Source organism: Octopus bimaculoides, chromosome 11 (genome assembly GCF_046866305.1).
Source record: "Octopus bimaculoides isolate indiv1 chromosome 11, ASM4686630v1, whole genome shotgun sequence".
Taxonomy (NCBI): Eukaryota; Metazoa; Mollusca; class Cephalopoda; order Octopoda; family Octopodidae; genus Octopus; species Octopus bimaculoides.
In genome coordinates, this window is record NC_142938.1 from 78,156,753 (window position 1) to 78,176,752 (window position 20,000).

The following is a 20,000-nucleotide window of genomic DNA, read 5'->3' on the forward strand; positions in this document are numbered from 1 at the left end:
TGTGTGTGTGTGATTATTTCAATTATCTCAATAAAAACTTTTTCCAGATTTTAAACATGATTTGGTGTTTGCAATTTAGGATAAACCAAAGTCAAGTCTCTGTCAAATATTTTCTAATTTAAATAGAATATAATTTTCTTCAGCTAAATAGCCTTTCACTGTGTTCGTTTTTATTTTTATTTTTTCCCTAACCCTAACCCTAACCCTAACCCCCCCTCTTTTGCTTACATACTTTTTCCACACGTTATGTACACTCACATCTGAGAGGGGAAAATTTGAGGTGTTTTTTGTGTATATATAGATATTTTATAAGTGTTTTTATTTTGTTTTGTTTTCTTTTAGTCCTAATTATGAGATATAAAATATTTAGCATGAACTGCATTTTGGGAATTTTAAAATCTATTATCACCAGCAGGTTCCCTTTTTTTCTCTCACCATCTTCAATAATGATGAAGCTGTTCGAAGCTTCATGAGAGTAATGCGTGGTTATATGTGTCTGTGTGGGCAGGTGGTATGTGTGTGTGTGTGTGTATATGTATATATGTATAGAAATGTATGTATATATAATGTATGTGTGTGTGTGTATATATATATATATATATATATGTATGTATATGTATGTATGTATATATGTATAGAAATGTATTTATATATAATGTATGTATGTGTATATATATATATGTATGTATGTATCTATGTATGTATGTATGTATATATATATATATATATATATATATATATATATATATATATATATATATATACTTATAATGTATGTATATGTATATACATATAGAGATATATAAGAACGATATATATATACGTACTTATTTGCATATATATATATATATATATATATATATATATATATATATATATATATATATATATACATTGATAGTATATATTTCTTTGCTCCTATATTTATGTGTATTTGTCTTATTGTATATTGAAAAATATCATTATACGTGTTATATGTTGCATATGCATCACTATTACACATACACAAGCATGTTGTGAGGACGAAATTTAAAACAAGTTCTTACCGATGTAAGAAGTTTCTCTGTCTCATTTTTAAAAGTTATTCATTTTAGCTTATCTTATTGTATTTCATTCGATTACATTTTTTTCTGTCCCCTCTCTTTTTAAACTGATGAATAAAATATCGCTGTTGATCTTTTTCACCAGAGACAAATGCAGACACATAAATTTATATATAAACAAGTATATATAAATTTATACGTAAATTTACATATAAACGCATATATAAATACATGAATGCTTAAACAAATAACTAAACAGATAAATTAATAAATGGAAGCAAACCTTTTGTCATTGCTACTGTAGTTTTATATTTATATGTGACAAAATTATTCTAAGCTGCTTTACAAACTTTGGTGACTTGTTCTGTCTCTGTAATTTACACCTAGATTTTCTTTCATTAGCATCTAATTTTTCTTGATATTTCAATTCAATGTATGATATTGTTTAGCGATTCATACATCATTGTACACAGGATGAAGAAAGGCGGCACCAATGGGATTAATGTAAATCAAATTATAAATTGCTAAGTTCATAATTCCTCCCATTTTTCCCGGCTCTTCTTCCCCCTCTGGATTTGTGTGTGCTTGTATTATTTGCATATAAATTTTTTATAATGATCTTTTTTAGTGTTAAGTGGTGATAATACTGGTGGTGGTGGTGGTAGTGGTAATAGTAGAAGTAAGAGGTGGAGGACTTTAATGTGTTGTTGTTGTTGTGGTGCTGCTGCTGCTGCTGATGGTGATTTAGCAGAATCATTAGAGCATTAGAAAAAATGCCTTACATTGTTTGTTCCAGCTCTTTACAGTCTGAGTTCAAATCCTGCCGAGGTTACTATTGCCTTTCATCCTTTCAAGCTCCATAAAATAAAGTGCCAGTTACGTACTGGGGTCAACAGTAACAACAAAGATTCTCTCCCTACAGAACTGATAACCTTGTGCATGCAGGCACACACACACACACAAATTAGAAATATCCAAATTGTCTTGTCTCCATGTTAACGATACTTTACTATTGCTATTAGTATTGCTATGCTGAACCTTTCTGCGTTCGGATTATTCTGTCAAATGTAAAGCTTATTTATTCACATTGTTTTGAATTAATCATGGATTATCTTAGTTTCAGATTTTGATGATGTGACTTTTTTTTTTCTTTTTTTCTTTTTTTTTTTTCTTTTAATGATATAAGGTTGGTGTGAGGCCCGATCTGGTCAATTTGAACACAAAACAGGTAAAATATCTTGACCAGAACTAGCCAGCTTCACTAACGCTTAAACCAAACATAAAATTATTTTGATACAAGGATGAAATCTGCTTTTCAAACAGACAAATAAACTCACTAAAATCCAGAATGATTCCATTTGGAAACCACATTTAGATAAGGCAGGCCACTATGATTTTTCAAACCAAACTTTTCAATGTTGTTTTGGAACAGTTATGCCTTCATGTTTATAGCAAATGGCTCATAACGTGCATCTTTTGACACAAACTATGCAGGCTTTACATGTGTATTTGATAACTGAATATATTTTAGGGACACAAAAAATACAAGGGTAAACTTATGAGTTACTAGAATGTATTTCTTTTATATATATTTATATATGTGTGTGTATATCATTTGTGTATTATTGCTTATGTTTTTGTTGTTCATTTATTTTTCAGCCCCTCTCTTCCTACTCTGTCAATAGAAGATTTCCAAAGAGATGAGACGGTGGACTGCAAGGTTTGTATTCGTATAGCACCGAAAAGTAAAGGAAAATGCAATGAATTTTGGAAAGCGGTTTTGATATGTATTCTTTCATGTGTGAGCATGTATGTGTGTGTGTGTGTATATATGTATGTGTATATATATATATATATATATATATATATATATATATATATATATATATATATATATATATATATATTCATGTATATATATGTGTGTGTATATATGTATGTAAATGTGTATGTACATATGTGTATGTATATACATATATACATACATATATATATGTATGTATATATATGTATTTATATTTATATAAATATATATATTTGTATATATATGTATACACATGTATATGAATATATTCATGTAGATATATATGTATGTATACTTGTATGTACATATGTGTGTGTATATATATATATATATATATATATATATATATATATATATATATATATATATGCACACGCACACGGATGCGATGAGCTTCTTTCAGTTTCTGTCTGCCGAATCCACTCACAAGGACTTTGGCCAGCCTATATATAATGTAAGACACTCGCCCAAAGTGCCACACAGTGGGACTGAACCTGGAAACCTGTAGTTGGGAAGCAATCTTCTTACCACACAGCTATGCCTGCACCTGTACGCACACACACAAAAGGCTTCCTTCAGTTCCTTCTGCCAAATCCACTCACAAAGCTTTGGTCAGCCCAGAGCTCTGTTTAAAGACACCCAGGTTGCCATACAGCAGGATTGAACTCAAAACCATTCAGTTTGAAATTGAACTTCTTAATCACATATCCAAGCCTATAAAAGCACATCATATGATGAAAATTCAAAAGACTCAGTGAATCTTCATAAAAGATCTACATAGGTGCAGGAGTGGCTGTGTGGTAAGTAGCTTGCTTACCAACCACATGGTTCAGAGTTCAGTCCCACTGTGTGACACCTTGGGTAAGTATCTTCTTCTATAGCCTTGTTGAAACAGATGTATATATATATATATATATATATATATATATATATATATATATATATATATATGTGTGTGTGTGTGTGTGTGTGTGTGTGTGTGTGTGTGTGTGTGTGTGTGTGTGTGTGTGTTTATGCATCTGTGTTTGTCTCCCCAACATTGCTTGACAACCGATGCTGGTGTGTTTACGTCCCCATAACTTAGTGGTTTGGCAAAAGAGACCAATAGAATAAATACTAGGCTTACAAAGAATAAGTCCTGAGGTTGATTCGCTCGACTAAAGGTGGTGCTCCAGCATGGCCACAGTCAAATGACTGAAACAAGTAAAAGAATAAAAATTATTTGATCTTATTTTTTTATTATCTATGTTTCAGAGCAAATATGGAGGCTTTTAGAAGATAGACTAGGGTAGTAGGGAAACATTGAATATTATAACTTCATTGTGCATGAGAAACATTGTTTTTAATTATGTAATCAATTTAATTGTTTTTCAAACATCTTGGAAAAACGAAAACATGAATGAAATTGTAAATGGTGATGAAAGAAGTCTGACAGACCAATTGATCGATGAATCGGTTGATCAAATCATTAAATCAAGCACTCGATTAGTTAATTTGTTAATTAACTAACTACTTGAATAATAATAATAACAGCTGTAATAAAAAGATTTAAAATAGGACCAATGCATGTGGGGTTTTTTTTTTGGCAAAATAACCCAATCAAGGATGAACAACATCTGTTTCAACACTTGATTTCATATCAAGGATTTTGCAGAAATAAATATAAAACTACAGTTGCAAAAAAAGCAGAAGGTTTTTTTTTGTGTGTGTGTGTTCATTATTTTGTTTTAAATGCTTGTCTTTACATTTCTTTTGTTTGTTTGTTTTTTCTTGCTTTAGGTTGTTCAAGTCATTAGAGACGATGTTCTTCCATTTGCTGGAACAATGCCCAAAGATTTTGTCATGAAAATCATGGATATTCTTAATAAAGGTTCCATTCACTCAGCTACTTCTGATTCCTTTATCGGTAAGGCATTTCTAAATATACACCAAAATAAGGAAGAAATCGTTATTTCTCAAAATGCTTTAGGTAGAGAATATTTTTATTTTGTTTTCCTTTTTGTGTATTTTTTTTTTAAATAAATTTTTATTTTGAATAAAGTGCATATGGAACTCTGAAAACACTGCAGGACTTTATGGCATCTGATGATAGCTTGACGCTTTGGCATTGAATTACTTTGTAACTTAGGAAATAACATGCAAATAATTCCTCCTCTTCCTTCTCCTCCTCCTCCTTGTAGTTGTTGTTGGCACTCCGTCGCTTACGACGTCGAGGGTTCCAGTTGAACCAATCAACGGAACAGCCTGCTCGTGAAATTAACGTGCAAGTGGCTGAGCACTCCACAGACACGTGTACCCTTAACGTAGTTCTCGGGGATATTCAGCGTGACACAGTGTGACAACGCTGACCCTTTGAACTACAGGTACAACAGAAACAGGAAGTAAGAGTGAGAGAAAGTTGTGGTGAAAGAGTACAGCAGGGTTCGCCACCATCCCCTGCCGGAGCCTCATGGAGCTTTAGGTGTTTAAGCTCAATAAACACTCACAACGCCCGGTCTGGGAATTGAAACCGCGATCCTATGACTGCGAGTCCGCTGCCCTAACCACTGGGCCATTGCGGTTCCACATTCTCCTCCTTGTAGTAACAGTAATGAAAGTGTGAACTGGCAGAATTATTATTTCACCAGACAAAATGCTTAGCAACATTTCTTCTGACTTTACATTCTTAGTTCAAATGCTGCCAGGGTTGACTTTGCCTTTCATCCTTTCGGTGGAGGAGGGGGGGCTGATAGAATTGCTGGCCCTGTACCAAAATTTGAAACCATATTATTGTTGTAGTAAAGATTGTTTGCCAACATAACATGGCAGTCCTGGTTTAGGACGAATGTTGCTGTAATTTAACCCCAGGAGAAATCGTCTCCCTTGTTTTCGAAAATATGAAGACACAGATCATGTGATTTAGCCAGCTGGAGACCATGTCGCCTGGGGCTAAATTACAGCAACATTCGTCCTAGACCAGGACTACCATGTTATATTAGCAAATAATCTTTACTCTAAATTCTACATTATTTGAAACAAAGGTAGTGCATGTCAACACAAATGTAATAATGTAAAAATTAAAAGATTATCATAAATTTTTATTGGATTAATGGAAGGTAGGATTAGTAGAGAACCTGATGAAAGGACTTGTAGAATTTAATCCTGTTGCTTCATTGTCAGAATTTAAATCTTGCACATTTTTGCATCTGCTTAATTTTACTCACATTTGCGTGGACTTATGGCCATTGTAGAGGGTACCTGTTGAAGTTGGCATACCGTGAGATTGAACTCAAGGCCTGATAAACGCCAAGCAAACTGCCCACCCCTTTTTGACCACATTTGCAGCTCAGGTTATAAGCAAATTCCTAATTGTTCACAAAGGTCAGACAAGTTTAAGACCTCATGAATGCCAGGCAAATTTCTGGACAATTTAACAATATTTGCACCTCAAACAATAAGCAAATTCCAGAGAGCTCTCTCTCTCTCTCTCTCTCCCCTTATCTCTCTTTCTCTCTATCCTCTCACTTTCTTCATATCACCTGTTCCAACTTTGCAATGAAGTTTACTACTTCCATTAATAATATTAGGTCTCTTGGTTGTAGGTGTTTAAGCATCTGTCTGTGTGTCCATTGGGAAATACATATGGTATGGTTAATGTTGTTGTTGTTGTAGTTGTTGTTGATAGTCTTGTTTAATAGATGTTCATTGTGTTCTGTATTGTTTTGTAGCTTGTAGTTCTTCTTAACACCTTTCTCTATTAAACTTTGTAACTTACATTCATTATCCAACATTAGTTGCAAAGAAGTTAGGAATTTGCGTAACATATTTGCTACTTCTAGCTGGCGGTCAAACTCATCTACATGGACCTGATAAATAAGATTTTATCATCATCATTGTCTTTAGCAACCACATCATCATCATCATCCTCATAGCTATAAAGTCTATTACTAAGCCTGATACCATTATCAAGTTCTTCTTCTTCCTTCCCCTTTCTCCCTTCCCCCCCCCCTGCTGCCTCATCATCATCAAAATTTCAAACTATTACAACACTAACACCACCACCACCATCATCATCACTACATCACAAACACTATCATTACAAATTACCACTACCACCACCACCACCACCACCACCATCATCATCATCATCACTTCATCACAAACGCTATCATTACAAATTACCACCACCACCATCATCATCATCATCATCATCACAAACTACCATCACCCCACCACTACCTCCACCATCACCACCATCATTAAAATCAGCATATTGATCACTTCAACCTGAACTTTTCTGTATCAGAATGATAAGGAAAGGAACCTTCGTCACTTGATTGATTCCATCTTTTGTTAAAATGTTTAAATTATGGATCTCTCCAAAAGTCAATAGTTATAGATTTGTATATACAATCAATAATCATATTAATAACATAATTAAATGTTATATAAAATAATTAAGCTACAGAAAAAATTAATCAGATGCTATATTTTTCAAGAAATAATTCATTTATTTCCTTGACAATTATTATTATTGAGTTTTTCTTCTTTCAGTTTTGTTTCCATTTCTTGCTGAGTGTCTTCCTGACACCTAGGGCAAGGAAACTGACTGTAAACGTTGATAGCAGGGAGAAATTCTTAGTGGTATTTCGCCTGTCACTCCTGATCTGAGTTCAAATTCCGCCGAGGTTGGCTTTGCCTTTCATCCTTTCGAGGTCGATGAAATAAGTACCAGTTTCACACTGGGGTCAATATAATTGACTATTCCCCTCCCCCAAATTTCAGGACTTGTGCCTATAGTAGAAAGGGCACTATTCGAGTGCAATCGTTGCCAGAGTTGCCTGACTGTCCTCTGACATGAGTTCCTCTCCTCTCATAATTCCTTGTCCTGTGAGTTACTTGGTGACCCAGCCAGTGCTGGTGCCACGTTAAAAGCATCGAGTCCACCCTGTAAAGTGGTTGGCATTTGGAAGGGCATCCAGCTGTGAAAATCATGCCAATACTCACCTCGCCTATGTTAGTGCTACGTAAAAAGCACTGAGTCCACTCTGCAGAGTGGTTTGTGTCAGGAAGGGCATCCTTGGTGAAACAGACAGAGTAGCCTAGGGTAGTATTTCTACCTGACCAGCTCCTGTGAACCGTCCTACCCATGCATGGAAGATGGACATTAAACGATGATGATGATGATGATGATGATTTAAATAATTTTATTTTCCACATTTTGTATTTTTCCAGATACTGAATCCAGTCGCAAACTCAGGGAGGAGTTTGCGAAAGCTTGCTTTGAAACTCTGCTGCAGTTTTCTTTCATTACTCGCACTGCTAACGAAGGCTCACTAACGAAGATGGCCGTACAGTCCCTGTTGCAACGATGTCAAGAAGTCGTGAAAAACTATGTTGAAGATGAACGTCTCAGTGGAAAGTGTCCTTTACCAAGGTGAGTAGTAGTAGGAGTAGAAGACCCTGAACGAACAAACCTTTTTTGAACAGCATGCCATATTTCAGCCAGTGTACCAGGGACTACATTATCCAATGAGAAATCCTAGTATTTTTTTTTAAGATGGTAGAAGTAATGTTAGTAGCAGTAGTAGTAATAGTAGTAGTAGTAGTAGTAGCAGCAGCAGCAGCAGTGGCAACAGTAGTAGTAGGAAGACAAGTAGAAGGAGGAGGAGACAGTATTTGGTGGTTGAGGTGCATCCTGGTGTCATTGGTCTGTCTGGTATTTCGTGGAAGAATATACCCAAGTACCAATTAAGTGTCATGGGATGTTTTGTCTTCTATGATTTGTTTCAGGAGAGTGTTGAATTAAACAGGACCAGTTGAGATAGAAAACCTGGAAATCCTGATACACAGATTGTCCCCATTTGAGTAAAGCAGTGTTAATGATAATATCGCTCATTGACATTATGACCAGTTGTTCTATGGTTTTGAAAATCTGTGGAATATAACAGAAAAAGAAAATACTTTACTTGAAATGGGTGAAGCATCCAGCCATGAAATTCTGTCTCAAGATTAATTCCCATCCAAGCCATGCCAATATAGGAGAACGGATATGAAACAAATGACTCTGTCAGTACATTTTTTTTCCCTTTTTCTTTTTCTGGCTGTCTTAAAATATTAATTGTAAATGCCAGTTCAATTATAAACTGAAGAATGATGTTCTTTATTTGATGACTTAAGAAGTAGCTTCAACAGACAATTCTAAAATATCAGAAAATAAGATTAGCAGGATTTGAATGGTCTTCTTGTCCATAAACATGATCTATAAAAAAAAAATCGATAAAAGAAACAGAAAAAAAAGAATTAAATTTTATCTTTTGTTTTTCTTATCTCTACCAAAGAAAAATTTGTCAGCTATCTGTAATCCATAACTAGAAAACAACACATTTATCATAAATAAAAGGTATATTCTATTGTCATTGTGATATTTTATTTTTGTTTGCATGTACAAGACAAAAAATGGTTTTCTTTTCATTTCAGAATACCTTCCAAAACTTTCCATTGAGCTTATCTTAGATTTTGTGAATGTCCCTTGACAACAAAACTGTCAAGAGATTTTTCCTTATTCCTTCCATTTTTCTCTTTTCGTCTCCTAATATTGTATTTGAAGTTTATCACACTTGATGGGATAACTTTGGTAGATGTGAGCTGAAGAAATCTGTTTTTGATGTTGGCAGAGCTTAAATTTATGAATGTTTTACTGGTGTAGAAATTCAGATTCAGATAAAATATTCTTTGTCATCCATTAAATATTGTTGAAGTATGTATGACCCATTCCTCAAATTTACATTGCTGCAAATTCACGTGTGAATGTCCAATACTAGTTCCAACTTGAGATCAAATTACAGAATCTTATTATTGTCTGTTTTACTTCAAAGGCAAATTTCATAGCACTTTATATACAATGCAAAGCAACTGACGGTGATCACTTATGCATGTATACATTCAACTTCCTAGCCATACCAATGACTGTACACAAGATACAAATATAAATCTTTCTCCTTATGAAACTCATGTATATCAAGCAATTCTTGAACCAGTTATTTCTGTTGTTGTTGTTGTTATTATTATTATTATATTCATCATAATCATTGATATCATCATTATTATGGCCATGGACTGGAAGAATTGTTACACCATCACACAGAATATCTAACAATATTTCTTCCAGCTCTTTACAATCCAAGTTCAAATCCCATCAGGGTTGACTTTGCCTAGGGTTGATAAATAAAGTATTAGCCAACTACTGGGGCCCACTGTAATTAACAAACCTCCTTCCCCTAAAATTACTTGATTTGCAACAATTACACACACACACACTCAATTCATTTGAAACAACCCTTGATTCTATGATACCAATTCCTGTTTGAAAGAAATCTAAATTACAACCTTTCATCAAAATATCAAATCAAGTTATATTCCAAATGACAAAGTTATATTTCAAAATTCTTCATAAATTTTCTGAAATTTGTCAAAGATCTTCCAAATGGTCAAGAATGGCTTCATGTAAATTAATGCTTTCTGGTGCTCTCTTACTCAAATATTATCAGCCCTTCACACAAACACAATGTATTTATCTCTCTCTCTCTCTCTCTCTCTCTCTATATATATATATATATATATATATATATATATATATATACATATACGGCAATAAGAAAATGGAGGTGGTCAAAAGGTGGTATTCATCAACTTTTAGACATTATATTATGTCTATTTATTTTTAAAAAAAAAACAATTATAATAATATACATACATGTATAACAGATTATGCTTTACATATATAAAAATACCAGTAATTATTAAAATATATAACGTAGAACATAGAAAGTAGAATAGTTTCTAACACTTGTGTATTAATAATTGGGTATTCTACCAGCAGTGTATTGGATAGATATTATCCCTTAGTTGGTTAGATTCACAACCTCTGTTAAACGACGATGATGATGATGATGATAAACAAAACAAAAAATGGAACAAGAACATAACAGGATACAACAAAACACCTGGACAGTTAGACAATACAAAGAAGGACAGGAAAAAACAAGGATGGGTCATTCAGAGCCTTCTATTGTCACTCGAGGCTGAAACTGCAGGAATGATCTGGAACTCGACTGATGATAGAAGGCTCTGAATGGGCCGTTCTTGTTTTTTCTTGTTCTTCTTCATATCATCTAACTGTCTGGATGATTTGATGTCACTTGTTACGTTTTTGTTCCATTGTTTTTTTTGTTTTGTTTTTTATATATACATATAGCAGCGTATGTACACTTTTGGTCTACATATATATATATATATATATATATATATATATATATATATATATATATATATATATATATAAGATTGACCAGTGACCGGACTGTCAAAATGCTAGAAGAAGCTCACTTAAAAAATTCTCAAATATGGATTCAGCGGAGCAAAAACAGGCGGGCTAGACCAGTGAAAGTTGTACATACCTCGATTATCTGCAGACTATAGTTTAAAAATCAACACTTTCAAAATAAAAGTGTCTATTTATCTTCAGTACAGATTGCCGATATTTTTACAATCAAACAGAATCTCGTGCTAGTTGTCTTCAACTAGTGAAAGCGTGCACGTGATTCTATCCATTATAAAGATTAAAATTCAAAAGTCCTAGTTCTGGCGCGCTGAATCCGGAAAATATCTCTGCAGAAAATAATTTCTGCTTTGAATTTACCAACTTTGAGAAATGTGATTATGGTTAATTAACATAATATGGTATTTTTTACCATATTATGTTAATTATATATATATATATATATATATATAGATAGATAGATATAGATATATACATGTATTTGCGCAGTGGTGAAGCTATCTTTCAAATTGTTGCAGTTGACAAAGCTTGTTCACTGGTTTACAATTCCTGGTTGGAATCATATTATGGCTGTCTTTGACATTGATTTCCCTCAAGACAAATTATATAAGAACATATTATAGAAAGTTTGTCAGAAATATCTGAAATAAGATTACATTTGGCAGTGGAGTTTGTGAGGCCCCATAGATTATTTGGTTAATGTTCTCATTTCTTAGCTCAAGTCTCGGTTTAATGGTTGCTATTTATTAAAGACATTAAGCTGTAACATGCCAGCTCTAAGAATTCTTGTTAATATACAATTATGCAAATAATAAATACAAATGCATGCGACCTTTGAAAACTGATATAAGGATATCTTTTGGAAAATTAATAAAATGATAATAACAACAATAACAATAATAATGATGATGATGATAATAATAATAATAATAATAATAATAATAATTACCCCAGTGTCACTTTGATGGCATGTACTGCTCTCTCACTCAATAATAATAATAATAATAATAATAATCCTTTCTACTATAGGCACAAGGACTGGATTTTTTTCTGGGGAGTGGTAGTGGTGGTGGTGGGGGACAATTGATGATATCAACCCCAGTACTTGACTGGTATTTAATTTATCGACTCTGAAAGGATGAAAGGCAAAGTCGACTTCAGCGGAATTTGAACTCAGAATGTAGTGACAGACAAAGAGAATTTTTATAAGCTCTAAAAATTCACTCCATAATTGCCCACGGGCATATGGTGTAGTGGTTAAAAGTGCGGGCTACTAACCCCAAGATTCCATGTTCGATTCCAGGCAGCGACCTGAATAATAATAATAACAACATTGAAAAATACCTTAGGAATGAGAACCCAGGTTCCAAATTTCCCCAAGACACCTGATGAAGACTGGAGGGTATATCAGCTGAAACATTGTGTTAAGAACAAACAAGACGAGGACAAATATCCGTCAAATTTAAATAATGTAGATAATTCCTCATCTCTTAAATCTAGAACTGTATCTCACTCTACAGTCTAACTACTCTGCCAGATTGTTGTTAAGCAGGTCATAAGTTAGATAAGTCTATCTGTTGTGTGTATTCTTTGAATTGTAATAAATCCTAATAAACGCGTCTATGAATATTGATGTCATGCATTTGATTTTGTTGAAAATATTTTAAAGGATTATTGTAATGGTTTCATGTGATCGATGCCTTCCATACAGAACACCTGCACAAGAAAGTACCTTATAATATTCCTGTCAAAATCGTTAGCACACCGGGCGAAGTGCTTAGTGGTACTTCGTCTGCCATTACGTTCTGAGTTCAGATTCCGCTCAGGTCAACTAAGGCTTTCATCCTTTCGGGGTCAATTAAATAAGTACCAGTTACGCACTGGGGTCGATGTTATTGACTTAATCCCTTTGTCTGTCCTTGTTTGTCCCCCTCTGTGTTTATTCCCCTGTGGACAATAAAGAAATAAAAATATTCCTGTCAGTTTTATTCTCTTGCTACTCACTCCCGACTCTGAATGAAGATGAGATTTATATCCAGGAAACTGTTCTGAATACTCATTTGAACTCTTTTGATACCAATCTATCTGGCACCAACACTTGTTCCATGATGCAAACTTTGTCTTAAAGTCATCTAAATTAAGACCCTTTATCTAAATTTTGTGTTAATTTATGTTTCAAACACTGACAACAAAATTATTTCGCTAAATTCTTCATTATTTTCAAAATTAATTGAAACAAGAGCTGTGTAAATTACTATTTTCAAATCTCACAACGAGAGATATTCAGCAACAGTACTTTGTAGTAAAGATTGTTTGCCAACATAACATGGCAGTCCTGGTTTAGGACGAATGTTGCTGTAATTTAGCCCCAGGAGACATTGTCTCCAGCTGGCTATACAACATGATCTGTGTCCTTATATTTTTGAACAAGGGAATCTAGCTCCCCAACAGATATTGTTTTGAGCTGAGTGGGGGTGCTAGATTCCCTTGTTTGAAAATATAAAAACACAGATCATGTTGTATAGCCAGCTGGAGATGATGTCTCCTGGGGCTAAATTACAGCAACATTCATCCTAAACCAGGACTGCCATGTTATATTGGCAAGAATCTTTATTCCAAGAGTTGTGTATTTCTACAGAAATTTGGTGGCAAAGAGTTAATCCTGTTTATCACGAATCTTTAAAATTTCTCAGTTTTCAGATTCAAGTTTAATTATGTGAGTAACATTCAAAGATTACATTTTTAAAATGATTTTCTTTTTCTTTTCTTAGACCCCGTTTAGCTGAAATTGCTTCTGTTCTGAAGGCCATAACGACTTTGCTATTAAGTCTAAAGAAAGCTTCCCCAAACAATGGTAAGAACTATTCTATTTTAATAACAACCAGATATCTGTACATTTATGTATTTGTATATGCATGTAGTTGGTATGTGTTTAAATATATATATGTGTGCATATATATCTGGAGCCGGCGATCTGAGTTTGAATCCCGTTGGGACCATAAAAAAAAGAACCCTCACACATGGGTCATCCAAGCACTCACCTGTGTACCCAGCCGGAAACTGGTACTTAGCCCTCCTCAGGGCTGCAGTTCATCTCACAGCAGTGCTAGAAACCAGAGGAAACCAATCCTACCTAAGGCATACTAAAACGGACAATGTGTGTGTGTGTGTGTGTGCATGTGGGTTTTTCTGTGTGTACCAGACTATCAAATGCTACTCATCTCTTTTTGTTTTGTTAAAAATTTAAATTCACATGATTTATGTTTTTAAAATTTCATACAAAATATTTGATAGTGAAGTTATATTTCGTTTTTTTTCTCTAAGTTTTGAAAATTTTAAATTCTGTTTTTACTTTGCTAAAATTCTGAATATGAATTATTTAAAAATTTAGAAAAAAAAAATTATTTTTTCTATCACCAAAAAAAAAATGGGATAGAATGTCCTGTAGTATTTATTCTGACTTTATGTGGCCCTAATCTTTCTAATCTTTCTGAGGTCAACTTTGCTTTTATCCTTTTGAGGTCAATAGAAATTTACCAATCAAAGGCAGCAAATTGGTGGAATTCTGATGAGATGCCTTGTTGCATCTGTTGTGGCCTTTTCCAGCCTGACAGCAAAACCAGTGATAACACTTGTGCCAAACTGTATTGGCCCTAAGGTTAACACTGACTGACAGTGGTTCCTAAATAATATCTGAATATTTAACTCCTTTATTAACGTATTTCTGTCAAAATACATTGCCTTTGTTTTAATTAATTTTTAAAGTAATGAACAATTTCGTAAAATTACTTTATCGTTATGAAGCTTGTGTTTGGCACACAAATTAGCATGAAATTTTGATGAAAGGTTTTCATTTAAATTACTTTGAAACATGAAGTTTATATCAAACCAGGGTCAGTTTCAGATGAGTTGGTATTGAAATGGTTAAATAAGAGATGACCAAAATGAGTAGATAATTAGATGCATAATTGACAGGAAAAGCCATTAGGGGTTATGTAAAACAAAACTTTATACAGAATACATTCTGAGTTTATTTGGTGATATGTGTGTAGGATTATTATACTCCTAGACACTTATAACGCTCTCCTCCTTTCAATGATTTAATGTCTGGCCATTTGGTAATTGGATGCCTTTGCTGTTGACTACCTGTCCCCTTCTCATGACTAATGTTGCAAATCTATGCCAAATTCCATACCTATATCCCTGCTGAAGAATCTTACAATTTGTATAAAGGAATCTATCTCTTTTTCAAAGGTCAAGAGGTCACTTGATATAGGATTTCATCTACAAATATAAAACTAAAACGAAGTCTTGTTTCACTAAGAACTTAACAATATAATTTTGTTTGTTTTTTTGTACTGGTTTACATCCCTTATCTCTGTTTTCACCGTTCTTTTATTTTCATTCATTGTTTTAGTTTCTTTCGTTCTAGATCTTCTCCAACTTACAATTCCAATTTAATCAAATTCTCCTATCATACTATTTTTGGTTATAAGCATTCGTGATAAACATCAAATCAAAGTATGAAATAGAATTATATAGCCTTCTCTTCCAAATAAACACAATATTGAAACCGCTGTTGTTAGGACTACAAAGAACAAAGTGACTGAGGAAGAGAGAGTGTATTTGCTAAGCAGTAGAAAGCTGTTTCCAGACATGTCTTCAGATTTAACAGTTTTCATTGTTCTGAATTTTATTTTTATTTAATTTATTATTATTTTTTAACATTGCCATTGTTTATTTTCTGCTTATCTAGAAGTAATTTTTTTTTTTTTTTTTTTATATTACTACAAAACAAAATATGATTATGATTTACTTCTGTGTCTACAATGAACTTATGTTTTCTAAAGTTTGTGTCTGCTATAAATTTATGTTTACAATGAACTGATGTTGCAAGTTTAAAATCTACATTAATGTTTCATGTATACAAAAAAAAGTTTGCACAATGGAATAAATGTTTATGCTGTGAGGAATTAAGTCAAAGAAGATTTGGAAAGAAAGAAACTAAAACAAATAGAGAATATATACACTGATACAAAAAGCAGCACTTCAGTTGATAAAGACAGACAATAATATATTGTAGTATGTTGGTTAAGTTCTATCTGAAACGAAACTTGATTCACATTTTGATTTTTAGATGAAATCATATCTTGGTTAAATTATATAATTAATAACTTTGGGGAAAAAATATATAACTGTTTTAAAACAGATGGAGAAATTTCAAACTGTTGTTTTGGTATAATGGTAGAAAGTCTGGCATGTTTACAGAAGATGTGGGTCCAAGTCACATGGAGAGTCTTCAGCTTTTTCCATCCAAGGATTATTTTTATCCAATAATCTTCATTCTGTTATTTATAGCTTTATCTACTTTGAGTTCCACCATTAAAAATGATTTTTAAATATTAGAATTTACCTGGCTGACTCCCCTTGTCGGTGGCACATACAGAGCACCATCCGAACATGTTCAATATCTACCCCCCCACCTCCCTGCTCCAACTGGCTCCTGTGCTGGTAGCACGTAAAAAGCACCATCTGAACATGGCCAATGCCATTGCTGCCTGACTGGCTCCTGTGCCAGTGGCACATAAAAAACACCCATTACACTCTTGGAGTGGTTGGTGTTAGGAAGGGCATCCAGCTGTAGAAACACTGCCAGATCAGATTGGAGCCTGGTGCAGCCTTCTGGCTTGCCAGTCCCCAGTCAAACCGTCCAACCCATGCCAGCATGGAAAGTGGACGTTAAACGATGATTATGATGATGATGAGTTGTTTTAATTTCAGAGATATAACATGAATGACCCACATGTTGTACACTATTTTGGTATCACTTAAAGAAAGTGAAATGACCCAGGTAGTGTCTAGTTATATAATTTATTATCTTACCAATTTGATAGTAGTGTCTACATAATTTTGGTAGCAACTCTTCATAGTTTACCTTTATTGATTTATACAGTATATCATTAACAAAATTGTAGTTAATTTCATTAAAGATTCATTTATTTTAATTAACAGTCATACCATATAAATTTATAATCATTTAATTGAAATCGCAATAACCTAGTCTACGAATAAAATGAAATAAAAAGAACTTAAGTACAGACTTTTATGTTTTTCTGTCTTTGGGCAGTGGCCATGCTAGAGCACCACCTTCAAGAGTCTAGTCAATTGGATCGCCCTCTGTTCTTATCTTTTTCAAAGATTGATACTTGTTCTGTCATTCTCTTTTGCTGAACTTCTAAGTTATGAGGAGATAAGCAAACCATCTCTGGTTGTTGAGCAACAGGGGAGCAAAAATTGACTCCTGAGGCATCAATTGGCCTAGGGTTGTTGTAGAAGAGATTTGCCTAGGGTGCCACACAGTGGGATTGAAACTGAAAGCACATAGTTGTGAAGTGAACCTCTTCACCACACAACCATACTCATTTACTTGTTTCAGTCATTTGACTGTGGCCACTCTGGAGCACCACCTTTAGTCGAACAAATTGACCCTAGGACTTATTCTTTGTAAGTCCAGTACTTATTCTATCAGTCTCTTTTGCCAAACTGCTAAGTTACGGGGTGGTAAACACACCAACACTGGTTGTCAAGTGATGGTGAGGGGGAAAACACATATATATATATATATATATATATATATATATATATATATATATATATACGACAGGCTTCTTTCAGTTTCTGTTGACCAAATCCACTCACAAGGCTTTGATTGGCCCTAGGCTATAGTAGAAGACACTTGCCCAAGGTGACACACAGTGAGACTGAACCTGGAACCATGTGGTTGGTAAGCAAGCTACATACCCTGTACCTATAATTAATATTTTTAAATAGTCACTCCTCTCCACCCCATTACCTTCTCTTCTCTTCTCTCTCCTTGGTCATATTACCTGGGCAAAAATACCTGGCTTAAGGTTACTGAGTCTTCTTTACATACAAGCAGAAGCATGGCTATACGGTTAAGCAGTTCACTTTGCAACAGTGTGGTTTGGGGTTCCGTCCCTCTGTATGGTCCTATGGGCAAGTATCTTGTACTATGACTCCAGGTCATCCAATGCCTTGTGAGTGAATTTAGCTGACAGAAACGGTGTGGAAGCCCATCATTATTATTTATATATATATATATATATATATATATATATGTGCCTGTTTGACATACACATGTTTGACCCCATCTTGACGATCAGTTTTGGTTTGTTTTTGTCTCTGTAACTTAGCAGTTCAGGAAAAGAAACCAATAAAATAATCACTGTGGTTGATTTCTTTGACTAAACCCTTCAGGGTGGTGCCCCAGCATGGCCACAAATAAAATATAGAAGATACTATGCACAAAGTACCTCCACTCCTGCACTGGTGCTACAGCAGGAAGCCCCACCCATCCCACCATATATATGTATATATATATATATAGGTGCAGGAGTGGCTGTGTGGTAAGTAGCTTGCCTACCAACCGCACGGTTGCGGGTTCAGTCTCACTGCACCTTGGGCAAGTGTCTTCTACTATAGCCTCAGGCCGACCAAAGCCTTGTTAGTGGATTTGGTAGACGTAAACTGAAAGAAGCCCGTCATATATATATATATATATATATATATATATATATGTGTGTGTGTGTGTGTGTGTGTATATATATTTGTGTGTCTGTGTTTATCCTCCCCCTCCCAACATCACTTGACAACTAATGCTGGTGTGTTTACGTCCCCGTAACTTAGTGGTTCGCCAAAAGAGACTGATAGAACAAGTGCTAGGCTTACAAAAACTAAGTCCTGGGGGCGATTTGTTCGACTAAAGGTGATGCCCCAGCATGGCCGCAGTCAAATGACTGAAACAAGTAAAAGGAAAATGAATATATGTATATATGTGTGTGTGTGTGTGTGTGTGTGTGTGCATGCACGTGCCCGTGTGTGTGTGTGTGTGTCTGTCTGTGTATCTTTGTGTTTGTTCCCCCCAAGGCTTGACAACTGGCATTGGTTTGTTTACATCCCTGTAACTTTGCTGTGGGATTGAACCCATAAACATGTGGTTAGGAAGTGAATTTTTTGACAAACTCCTTCCCCACCACGGCTCTAATAAGATATTTAATGAAGGAAAAATTATTTTAGAGAAAGAATTTATTTCCTGTAAAAAATAAACCATAATGATTTAGAATTAGCGTGTTTTATGACTTTACAAATTGTTTGTTTTATAGATTGGTTTTTATAAATTGAAATTTTATTGAACTTTATTAAAGCTCATCATATTTTTGTTTTTCTTTTTTGTTTTCATGATACACTGACATTGTTGAGATTCCACCTTGACCAATTTAATTTCTGCTTTAACTCACCTTTGTCTTTATTATTTCATCCACAGTGGAACCCAGTGTCTGGCAGCAAGTGATTCAGCTTTATCCTTCCCTTGTGGAATGCACCACCTCTTCTTCACCACAAGTGTGCAAAGCCCTCAAAGAGGCCCTTCATGAATACAAAGACCTATTATCATCACCAGGCCATCAAAACGTACCCTGTTGATATGCTATTGTGTGTGTATACATTGCTGAAGTAAGCAAACAAACAAGCAAGCAAGCAAGCAAGCAGCACATCTGAGTCTGCATCAGTTATGGAAATAAACTAAAAAAAAATAAACTAGAATAAAAATAAAAATAAAATCTGGTACCATGAATGGTATATTGTAAACATAGTTGAATCAATGATTAATGAACAAAAAAAGCCTGTTGATTGTTAAGAGTAGACAAAACTGATGTGGGTAAATGCATCAGGAAATAAAGGGATTAACTGTATTGATTGCATGGGATTTGCATACAGATATACGAAAGGTGTTATTATTAATCTCATACATTTC

The 20,000-nt window shown here is 34.2% G+C and overlaps 1 protein-coding gene across 1 annotated transcript in view; it reads left to right on the forward strand.

The window, feature by feature from the left end:
* The window catches only part of LOC106883236 (protein MON2 homolog), a 704,123-nt gene extending 684,150 nt beyond the window's left edge, over window positions 1-19,973 (forward strand). The window contains exons 30-34 of the mRNA XM_089360635.1: window positions 2,703-2,763; window positions 4,627-4,753; window positions 8,062-8,263; window positions 13,939-14,021; window positions 19,512-19,973. Coding sequence (XP_089216761.1) covers window positions 2,703-2,763; window positions 4,627-4,753; window positions 8,062-8,263; window positions 13,939-14,021; window positions 19,512-19,669 — 631 coding nt within the window. The 3' untranslated portion in view covers window positions 19,670-19,973. The remainder of the gene's footprint in view (window positions 1-2,702; window positions 2,764-4,626; window positions 4,754-8,061; window positions 8,264-13,938; window positions 14,022-19,511) is intronic.
* The last annotated feature ends 27 nt before the right edge of the window (window positions 19,974-20,000 follow it).